Consider the following 11,412-nt stretch of genomic DNA (forward strand, 5'->3'; position numbering starts at 1 on the left):
TTTGACAGGATTGCTCCCAATGTCAGTATCTGAGATTTTTTTCTGACCCCAAGAGGCCTCCTCCCAGCTTTGTAATCCTCTCTGCAAACTAGCCCAGCCTATAGTTTAGTTTACATCTCCAATGAATTGGCTTATCTCCTCCCAGTTGCCTTTCTACTGCTGTGTCTAAAACACAGGTTCAGTTGCTTGCCGCTTGCAGAGTCCAATTAACAAGAGCAAGGTCTGGTATAAAGTGACTTTTTATTCCAAAGCTTAGCTTAGGGGAAGTAGAGGATTTTTGCCTTTAAGGGTACTCCTCCTTTGGAGCAGAAAACAAGCACTTTTAAAGGGGGCGTAGGCCAGGTGCGGTGGCTCACCCCTGTATGCCCAGCACTTTGGGAAGCCAAGGCGGGCAGATCACCTGAGGTTGGGAGTTTGAGACCAGCTTGACCAACATGGAGAAACCCTGTCTCTACTGAAAATACAAAATTAGCCAGGCGTGGTGGCACATGCCTATTATCCCAGCTACTTGGGAGGCTGAGGCAGGAGAATCACTTGAGCCCAGGAGGTGGAGGTCGCGGTCGGTGAGCCGAGATTGTGCCGTTGCACTCCAGCCTGGGCAACGAGAGCGGAACTCCATCTCAAAAAAAAAGGGCCTAACATGAATGGGACATGGTGGGTTGGGGGGATGCGAGCAGTTGTAGGGGTCTGCGTGCTAGATTGGTGGCTTATCTACCAGGTGATCAAGGTGGTGACTGCTGGTTTCTTTGTGGGCAGGCATTGGGTTGTGAATCTACTGTTATCTCTCGAGACAACCTCCTAGTGGGTAAGAAAGAGTTCTACTCTGGAGCTTCTAAGCACATAGTTGAACTACCCCTGTAGGGAGTGTCTGATGAAGAGAAGGTAAAAGGCTATAATTGTATTTCTTTTTTTTTTTTTTTTGAGACGGACGGAGTCTTACTCTGTCGCCCAGGCTAGAGTGCAGTGGCATGATCTCGGCTCACTGCAACCTCTACCTCCTGGGTTCAAGCGATTCTCTTGCCTCATCCTCCCAAGTAGCTGGGATTACAGGCATCTGCCACCATGCCTGGCTAATTTTTTTATTTTTAATAGAGACAGTGTTTCGCCATGTTGGCCAGGCTGGTCTCAAACTCCTGACCTTAGGTGATCAACCTGCCTCGGCCTCCCAGAGAGTGCTGGGATTACAGGCATGAGCCACCATGCCCAGCCTATAATTGTATTTCTAAAGAGCTAAGTAGCAAGTGGGAAAAAGGAGGAAAAGAAGAGAGAGAAAATAAAGAATTTTAAAATAATTAAATAATTGAGGCCAGGTACAGTAGCTCATGCCTGTAATCCCAGCACCTTGGGAGGCTGAGGTGGGCAGGTAACTGGACAGGTCAAGAGTTTGAGACCAGCCTGGCCAACATGACGAAACCCCGTCTCTACTAAAAATACAAAAATTAGCCTGGTGTGGTGGCATACGCTCCCAGCTACTAGGGAGGCTGAGGCATGAGAATTGCTTGAACCCGGGGGGCAGAGGTTGCAGTGAGCTGAGATTGTGCCATTGCACTCCAGCCTGGATGACAGAGTGAGACTGTCCCAAAGAATAATAATAATAAGCCTGGCGTGGTGGCTCACGCCTGTAATCCCAGCACTTTGGGAGGCCGAGGCAGGTGGATCACGAGGTCAGGAGATGGAGACCATTCTGGCTAACATGGTGAAACCCCGTCTCTACTAAAAATACAAAAAAAATTAGCCAGGTGTGGTGGCGGGCACCTGTAGTCCCAGCTACTTGGGAAGCTGAGGCAGGAGAATGGCATGAACCTGGGAGGCAGATCTTGCAGTGAGCTGAAATCGTGCCACTGCACTCCAGCCTGGGTGACTGAGCAAGACTGTCTCAAAATAATAATAATAATAATAATAATAATTTAATTAAAGTGGAGGTACTCAGTTATACTTCCACTCTTTTTGAAAGCCCTCTGAGGCTGGAACTCCATATTCTGTTCCAAATGAAGTCAGTTCATTTAGGAAGAGATTTGGTGCTCTGTTTTATGGCCTGTTTCTATTCCCAAGCAAAGTTTGTGAGGATGGCTATGGAGCTGTGGGTGGAGACAATGGCACTCTTCCGAGTGATACCCCCACTTTAGAAACTTAGCACTCGGTTTTGGAGGGAGATGGGCAGTAGCCTCTGGTCTTCTTGGCATACTTCTTGGCATTTCACTAACATGGAATCTTCACTTTATGGTCTGGGGAAGAGGTGATTTGGGGCCCCATAATTTTTTTTTTGAGATGGAGTCTTGCTTTGTCACTCAGGCTGTAGTGCAGAGGCGCGATCTCAGCTCACTGCAACCTCTGCTTGCTGGATTCAAGTGATTCTCCTACCTCAGCCTCCCAAGTAGCTGGGATTATAGGCACTCACCACCACACCCAACCAATTTTTGTATTTTTAGTAGAGATGCAGTTTCACCATGTTGGCCAGGCTAGGTCTCAAACTCCTGACCTCAAGTGATCCACCCATCTCGGTCTCCCAAAGTGCTGGGATTGCAGGTGTGAGCCAACACACCTGGCCTGGGCCCCATAATTTTTAGCAGTCCTGTACCCAAAGTAGAACCTACATCCTAGTACCCTGGGCTAGGTGGAAGAAGGGAGCTCCCACTTCTTGCCTGCACCCTCCTGAAATGTAGCCTCAACAACAGGCAGCAGGATGAGATCTGCCAATGTCCTGCCCTCCCAAGAAGATAACCTTTCAACTGGAAGTTGCAGGGAAACAAAGGCCTGTGTTCTTGCCCTCACTGGCCTGGAGTAGAATTTTTGTCTCACTTAGGTGGGGTGGAGAAAGGTGGCAGTTGGTCATGATTCTCATACCACTGACTCTTACCGTTCTTACCAAAGTTTAGATTTTCTCAAATAAATGTTTCTTCTGTCAAAAGACAAAATTATAACACATTTTGTTTAAAGATCTCAATTAGGTTTATTGTGATTCTAGCATTGGGCAACACTTCATTCTGTAAAATATTCAGAATAAGTGTTCTAATGAGTGAAGCAGAGGAGATTGGCTTTATAGACAGAAAAGGGGTTGGATAAAGAAGAAAAAAGAACAAAAAGTGGATTGGTCTCAGTTAATAGGGTTGCTCCAGAAAAAAAGTGGATTGGTCATTTTAGGGTGGGGACAGGGAGACAGAATAATGGAAAAATAAGCTGATTGGTTAACATCAGGTTACTGCAGATGAAAGATTAAAACAGAGAGCTTCATACGACGTCAGTTTAAACTGGCCTCTTTGGGAAATTAGGCTGTTACCTCTTTCATTCTCTCAATTTCTTGAAAGGCCAGATGACAGCTCAATTTCGGTTTGGTGAGCATGAGTGACTCCATTATGATTTTTAGTCTGGACAGTTGGGCCTAGTGTTACGAGATCTTTGGGGTGTCACTTTTCTGGCCAGAAACGTCTGTGGCTGATGGCGCCTTTGCCTGAGTTTTACTTGGGCCCACTGGGCTTGTTCTGCCCATGGCCTGGCATTGCACTATATTACCAGCCTGTATCCCATGCCTGCCAAGGGAGAGTCAGGCATGGAGCGGTGAGGGGTGTGGGAGTGAGCATGGGGTCTAGTCACTGTGCAGTCAGACACGCTAGTTGCTGCAGCGGGGTGGGCAGCTCCAGGTGCTGGCATGGGTACTGGTCCTCTGTGAAGCTATGGCCAGACCAGGTGCACCTCAAGCAACTTCCACTGCTGGCACCGGGGAACACTGGGGAAGCTTGGAGATGCCAGGGACCACAGTGCCCCAAAGAGGAAGTCACAGCCCTGGCTTGGGGAGCTCCCAGGTCTGGGCTCCTTGAAGGGCCACAGCTCTTCTCTCCTCTTCACATGCAACGTGGTGAGAAAGAGGCATGTTTCAGCTCCTAACATGTTTGTTTACAGTTCTTTTAGCCTCACCATTCATGGGTCCCGAGGTCTTGTCCTGTGACCAGGAAGAGGTATGCGGACAAGTGAAGGGTAAGCAAGAGGAAGAGGAGTTTCTTTGAGAGAACAGTTCAGGCTGGACGTGGTGGCTCATGCCTGTAATCCCGACACTTTGGGAGGCCGAGGTGGGTGGATCACGAGGTCAGGAGTTCAACACCAGCCTGGCCAACATGGTGAAATCCTGTCTCTACTAAAAATACCAAAAAAAATTCACTGGGCCTGATGGCATGTGCCTGTAATCCCAGCTACGGGGCAGGCTGAGGCAAGAGAATCGCTTGAACCCAGGAGGCAGAGGTTGCAGTGAGCCATGATTGCGCCACTGCACTACAGCCTGGGTGACAGAGCAAGGCTCCGTCTCAGAAAAAAAGGGAGAACAGCTCAGAGGAGATCCACAGGGGGCACCTTCTTTCCATAGACAGGGTATCTCATGGAGTATTCAGCCCCACTCATCTTGATGAGTATTGAGCTCTCAGCAGAGAGGGTAGCTCCTCCCTGCAGCTGGCCGTCCCATTGTCTGTTCTGCTCTGGCTGAGCCCAGGGCATTTAGGGGACTTAAACGGGAGGAAGTACCTGCCGACTGGTCCATGGGTAGGCCCAGAAAAGGCACCACAAGTTCCCACTCTGGTCTATGGGACTAGCAGCCTGGTCCCTAGCCTTCGCACCCTCCCTGGCCCGAAGGTGGGGCCTCACCGGGGACCTGACCCCTTCTGCCCAGTAGCCTGTCTGCCTCCTGCTCGGGCCCAGGCTGCTCATGCCACGGTACACGTGCAGGCCAGTGCCAAGCTGCCCTCCGCTCCTGCTCAGCTTACTCTCTCCATCCTGCGCTTGTTGGAGCCCAAAGTCTGGAGGGGGACAAAGTGGCAGGGTGCTGGTGTGTCATTGCTGCCCCAAACATGCGCAGACCTGGCCAGGCTTTGACCGTGCCTGGGCTTACCCCACTCTGAGATTGGAGCTGGGGGTGGGGGTAATAGGGAGAGGCCAGGTAGTGGGAACAGACACCCCCGAGCCTGCGGGGACAGTTGGGGCCGCTCGGGCCTGGCTCTGCCTTGGGGCACCTCTCTGCCTGCCCCTTTGCGCCCGACCATGCTGCTCCCCCACCGGCAGGTGACAGCCTGGCCCCATCCTAGCAACCTCCAGGGCAGTGGGCTCTGGGCGGGGCTCCCAGGGGCGGCTCTGGGGACTGTCTGCTACCTCCCCTCGCCCTCCCCACGGCTGTAGCAGGTGTCCGGAGTGGTGGAGGATCCGGGTCTGGGGGCGGGTCCTGACCATGCGAAGGTGGGCGTGGCCTGGTCAGCTGCTTCAGGGGTACAGATGCCAGTGGTGCCACTGCTCTTCTGCAGCTGTTCCTGCCATCACCGCTCACACTTCCCTGCTGCTGCCAGCGCGATGGTAGCAGCTGCTCCGGATGGCCCGCGACTGCCATCAGTAGTGCAGGAGTTCAGTCCAAAACAATAGCCTCCTATAATTTTTATTTAAAAATTCGGATGTCATTTTCTCTTAGCACCATTTCCAGAGACTTTGTTTTTTTTTGAGTTGCTCTGTAGCCCGGGCTGAAGTGCAGTGGCATGATCACGGCTCACTGCAGTCTCTGCCTCCCCAGCTGAAGTCATTCTCCCACCTCAGCCTCCCAAGTACCTAGGACTACAGGTGCACACCACCACACCTGGCTAATTTTTTGTAGTCTTTGTAGAGACAAAGTTTCACCCTGTTGCCTAGGCTGGTCTTGAACTCCTGAGCTCAAGGGATCAGCCCGCTTTGGCCTTGCAAAGTGCTGGAATTACAGATGTGAGCCACGGTACCTGGCCGCTGAGGGTGGTGGGAGGTTTACAGAGCTCCTTATGGTGTCATGCTGGATGTGGAACCAAACAGGATTACATTTTATATTTAATTGTATGTTTTTTTAAATTTGAAACATTTCCTCACTTTGTTTTTCCTGACTTTGACTTTTTTTTTTTTTTTTTTTGAGAGGGAGTTTTGCTCTTGTTGCCCAGGCTGGAGTGCAATGGTGTGATCTTGGCTCACCGCAACCTCCGCCTCCCGGGTTCAAGCGATTCTCCTGCTTCAGCCTCCCGAGTAGCTGGGATTACAGGCATGCGCCACCACACCCAGCTAATTTTGTATTTTTAGTAGAGATGGGGTTTCTCCATGTTGGTCAGGCTGGTCTCAAACTCCCGACCTCAGGTGATCTGCCTGCCTCGGCCTCCCAAAGTGCTGGGATTACAGGCGTGAGCTACTATGCCTGGCTGACTTTGACATTTTTGAAGAGTAAGGGCCATATGTTTATTTTATTTTTTGCAGCATAGAATAATTTATTGCAAAAGAAAAATAATATTTTGAAAGTTAAGTGCAGAATAGGCAGTACACCCTGAGAGAGAGAGGATTCAGGGCAGGCTGCTCAGAAGGATGAGACAGCCTGGGCTGTGTGTTTTATAAAATGTCCCTTGGTTTGGATTTTTCCAGTGTTTTTTCATGAATAGATTTAGGTTATACATTTTTGGCAGGAATACCATAGAAGTGATATGCCCTCAGTGCATTGTTTCAGGAGGTTCACAGTATCTGTTTAACATACTAGGTGTTATTTTAATTTTGAACAGTTCTTTCCACAAGCATACATTAAATGTCACATAGTACTTTTTTTTATTACTGGTCAGGTTGAATTTTATGTATGCTAATGATATGGAAGGGGGATGGAAGTACTGGGTAAGGGAGGGTGTGGCCTCTGGCTAGAGCTCCACCCTCAGATCTGTGCCCATGGACCTAGGTGAGAACAGGCACTGCTGGTTTGTGCCCAAATGTTGCATTTCGCAAGACCACCCTGGCCTGCCACTCCCCCATCCTGTGCCTATAAAAACCCCCCGAGACCCTCGCAGGAACACAGATAAGAGGTTGGATGTTGAGAGGAACACATTGGCAGAAGAAGACACAAGCAGCTGGACATTGAGAGGACATCGAGGGGAGCATGCCAGCGGAAGAGCACACTGACAGATGCCAGCATGCCAGCAGGCCATCGACCAGCAGAACGAAGTGGAGTTTGGCCAGGGTAGCTGGAGGAGAACCCTGTCCGCTGAGCGGCCAGACTCCAGGGGAAAACCATCTCCCTTCATCTGTAGGTTCCCGCATCTGCTGAGAGCTACTTTCACTCAATAAAACCTTGCAGTCATTCTCCAAGCCCACGTGTGATCTGATTCTTCCGGTACACCAAGGCAAGAACCCTGGGGTACAGAAAGCCCTCTGTCCTTGTGATAGGGCAAGGGTCTAATTGAGCTAACACAAGCTGCCTACAGATGGCTAAACTAAAAGAGCACCCTGTAACACACGCCCACTGGGGCTTCAGCTGTAAACATTCATTGCTAGACACTACCATGGGGTCGGAGCCCCAAAGCCTGCCTGTCTGTATGGTCCCCTAGAGGTTTGAGCAGTGGGGCACTGAAGAAGTGAGCCACACCCCCATCGCACGCCCTGCAGGAGGGACAAGGGAACTTTTCCCATTTCACTAAGTGGTTATTTATATGATTATTTTGTAAATATATGGGATTTACATTTACATACATATATAAATGAATTTGCTGAATTATCTATGAAATTGATTTTGTTTTAAGAACTCTTTATATACGAATGCTATTAATCCTTTGGCATGAATGTTGCAAATGTTTTCCCTAGTTTATTGTTTGCTCTTTAATTTCTTATGACTTTTCAAAACATCTTGAAGTTTAAAATTTTTATGTAAACTGAACTGTATGGTTTCCCCCTTGGATGTCATGCTTAGAAAAGCCCTTCCTCTAAGATTACAGAAATATTTTTTCCTACTACATACTGATTTTCTTTTTGTTTCTCAAACAGGTACGTTTGCAGGAGCACATGGGTGAAAAGTATACAACTTACAGTGTGAAAGCTCGCCAGTTGAAATTTTTTGAAGAAAACATGAATTTTTGAGCGTTTGTCCTAATCTGCTGCCAGAATTAAAGACCTATTTTTAGAGGTGTTTGGCTTAAAAAACAAGGGCAAACAGTCATTTGGAAGCCATTCACCACTGTTTTATATCTCTTTTTTATATCTCTTTGGGGTTTTCCTACAGAAAAGAAATTGGACAGAACAGAATACGAAGCAGAATCACGAAAGAAAAAAAACTTTGGCTTTCATATTCTCTTTATGAGGACAAATCTGTTGTTTGTTTGTTTACTGAGCCTTAATCCACCAAGTTTATATTTAGAATTTTATTTTTTTAAGGTACTAATTAACTTAAACACAGAGCTATAAAATGCTGGATTGAAAATTTTATATTGTAATGTAGAGATAAAAGCAATAGGAGAAACAAATGACATAATATGTCATCATAATTCCTGCTAGTGTTAATAACCTTAAGGAGTAGTTGATAAATTATAAAATTTTAAAAAGTCAATTCACAGTTCTAGAAATAGATTTAAAGAATATGAAGTTCTATCTAGTACTTGAGCAGCTGAATTTCTTTTCTACACATTGATGGACTTTTAATAGTCTCATTTAATATAAACCTCATCTAGGGTATATACAAATTAAAACAGACACATTGGCTTTGTAAATCAGTATGTTTTTACATAATGGTTTTGTTAGATTTATTTTTCCATCAGTGAAAACATTTCTTAAACACAAATTTCATTTCCATTTAAGCAATTTGTAAGCAAAGTCCAGGTCCATTTAGTTTTTGGATATATTTAATGTTTGTCTCCTGAAGTTTGTCTTCATGTACTCTAAGATATTAGCTGTCTTTCCATGTTTTAAATGTATGATTATATAGCACATATTTTATTAGTTGTTTAATAAGAGGTGATACCCATCTAGGAAAGAAATTTTATGAAGTTAAATACAAGTCTTGAATAGTACATTTTCACTTCTGTATTCGAGGGACTCTAAAAATAAATATTGCTCCAGAAATGTTTTCAGGTGGTTTTTTTTGAGACAGCGTTTCACTCTGTCAGTCAGGCTGGAGTGCAGTGGCATGATCTCAACTCACTGCAGCCTCCACTTCTGGGGCTCAAGTGATACTCCTGCCTGAGCCTCCCTAGTAGCTGAGACCACAGGCGTGTGCCACCACACCTGGCTAGTTTTTGTATTTTTTGTGGAGACAGGGTTACACCATATTGCCCAGGCTGATCTCGAACTCCTGGGCTCAAGCAATCCACTCACTTCAGCCTCCCAAAGTGCCAGGATTACAGGCATGAGCCACTGTGCCCAGCCCTGTTTTCAGTTTCTATAACTAAAAATATATCTTTGAAAATTATACACACTCACAGAAATACTCTAATGAAATGTTCCCTTTACAGCCACTTAACCAATTTTTTTTTTTTTTTTTTTTTTTGAGACAGTCTCGCTCTGTCACCCGGGCCGAAGTGCAGTGGCGTGATCTCGGATCACTGCAAGCTCCGCCTCCCAGGTTCACTCCATTCTCCTGCCTCATCCTCTCGAGTAGCTGGGACTACAGTTGCCTGCCACCATGCCCGGCTAATTTTTTTGTATTTTTTTAGTAGAGACAGGGTTTCACCGTGTTAGCCAGGATGGTCTCAATCTCCTGACCTCGTGATCCGCCCACCTCGGCCTCCCAAAGTGGTGGGATTACAGGCGTGAGCCACCGCGCCCAGCACGCTTAACAAATTTTTATTTAAGAGTTTACTGTGTGCCAGGTTCTCTGCCAGGAGCTAGGGATATAGTGGTGAATAAAACAATACTTCCTGCCCTTTTACAGTGTTCACAGCCTGGTTTCTGATAACTCTTATTTTCCCTTTGAAGGGTTTGCTAGAACTCAACTTGCAAAACCATCAAGTCCCAATGCCCAGTTGGGAACAAATCTTTGGCAAACTTGGTATCCTTGAGCTATTCACCTTTCCGTGCATGTTTTGGAAATCCGCATCGTTCTGGAGAGTCATCAGTTTTACTTAATTTTTCTAATGTATTGGTATAAAGTGATATTTTATTAGAATTAAAGGAATCTCACCCGTATCTTTTTTTTTTTTTTTTTGAGACAGGATCTTGGTCTGTAACCCAGCCTGGAGTGCAGTGAGGTGATCATAGCTCACTGCAGCCTTGACTTGAAGTGATCCTCCCACCTCAGCCCCTCAAGTAGCTAGGACCACAGGCATGCACCACCACACCTGGCTAATTCTTAAAATTTTTTGTGGAGAGGAAGTCTCTTGCCCAGGCTGGTCTCAAACTGCATTCAAGCAGTCCTCCTACCTCAGCCTCCGAAAGTGCTGGGATTATAGGTATGAACCACCACACCTGACTTCCCCCATACTTTCTTATTCCCATGCTGTATATTTTTATTTTGTTTAAACATTGTTTTCTTCCCACTTTTATTGTTTTTACTTGAGTGCTTAATTCATCTTCCTAAATTAATTTAAAAACTCATCTTTAAGACTATGAATTTTCTTCCAAATATACCTTTGGCCACAGTTCAGAGACTTTGATGTGATACTCTTTTAGCATTAGTTCTAAAATGTCAATCATTCTTTTTTTTTCGAGATGGTCTTCTTGTTGCCCAGGCTGGAATACAGTGGTGCGATCTTGGTTCACTGCAGCCTCCACCTCCTGGGTTCAAGTTCCCCTCCCTCAGCCTCCCGAGTGGCTGGGATTACAGGCACATGCCACCATGCCTGGCTTATTTTTGTATTATTTAGTAGAGATGGAGTTTCACCATGTTGGCCAGGTTGGTCTTGAACTCCTGACCTCAGGTGATCTGCCTGCCTTGGCCTCCCTAAATGCTGGGATTACAGGCTTGAGGCACCATGCCTGGCCTAAAGTGTCAGTAATTCTGATTTTGGTTTTCTCTTTTAGAAGTTTTGATTTCCATAGACTTATAAAGCTAAGGAAGTTTTATGTCCTTGCTCTGGCTACACTGCGGTGTTACTGAATATCACCTGCACAACCTTTACTTCTTGCATTTTTTTTTTCCTGTTGCTTAGTACATGATCCATTATCAGAATGGCCTTATAGGTATTCAATAAAGGTGAAATGTTAAATACAAAATCACTTGTCTATTAAATTTTATTCAAGGTTCTATAGAAGATCTGATAAATGAAACTTTGTTATGGAAATGTTTTATATGGTAGCCACTAGTCACATATAGCTATTGAGCCTTTGAATCATGGCTAGTTTGGTAAGTTTTATACTTTAATTTAAATAGCCGTGTCTAGTGGCACCATATTGTACAATGCAGTTCTCATTCATTCAATAAATCTTAAGTACTTACAATGCATCGTGTACTCTTCTATGTACTGGGCAGACAGCAGTGAGCAAAACAAGGTCCCTGTTCTCATGAAACTAATGTTCTAGTGACAACTATTAATTATATACCATGAAATGTCTCAAACTCCTGGGCTCAAGTCATCCTCCTGCCTTAGCCTCCCAAAGTGCTGGGATTATAGGTGAGAGCCACTGCACCTGGCCATGAACTTCTAACTTAGGCTTTTACTAATTATCTTCCTTGCAGAATAATGAACA

At 46.0% G+C, this 11,412-nt stretch overlaps 1 protein-coding gene across 9 annotated transcripts in view; it reads left to right on the plus strand.

Moving 5' to 3' along the window:
- Nucleotides 1–10,938, plus strand: part of NEK4 (NIMA related kinase 4) — a 61,818-nt gene extending 50,880 nt beyond the window's left edge. For 5 of the 9 annotated variants that reach the window (XM_055274270.2, XM_055274302.2, XM_055274329.2 and 2 more), the window contains one exon: nucleotides 7,780–8,850. In XM_055274270.2, the coding sequence (XP_055130245.2) occupies nucleotides 7,780–7,872 (93 nt within the window). In that variant the 3' untranslated portion in view covers nucleotides 7,873–8,850. Of the gene's footprint in view, nucleotides 1–3,897; nucleotides 3,973–6,700; nucleotides 7,108–7,779; nucleotides 8,851–9,702 lie in introns of those variants that run through there. The other 4 variants (XR_008657065.2, XR_010122464.1, XM_063646002.1 and 1 more) reach the window with 4 other exon arrangements.
- The last annotated feature ends 474 nt before the right edge of the window (nucleotides 10,939–11,412 follow it).

The sequence above is a fragment of the Symphalangus syndactylus genome, chromosome 1 (assembly GCF_028878055.3).
Source record: "Symphalangus syndactylus isolate Jambi chromosome 1, NHGRI_mSymSyn1-v2.1_pri, whole genome shotgun sequence".
NCBI classification, from domain to species: Eukaryota; Metazoa; Chordata; class Mammalia; order Primates; family Hylobatidae; genus Symphalangus; species Symphalangus syndactylus.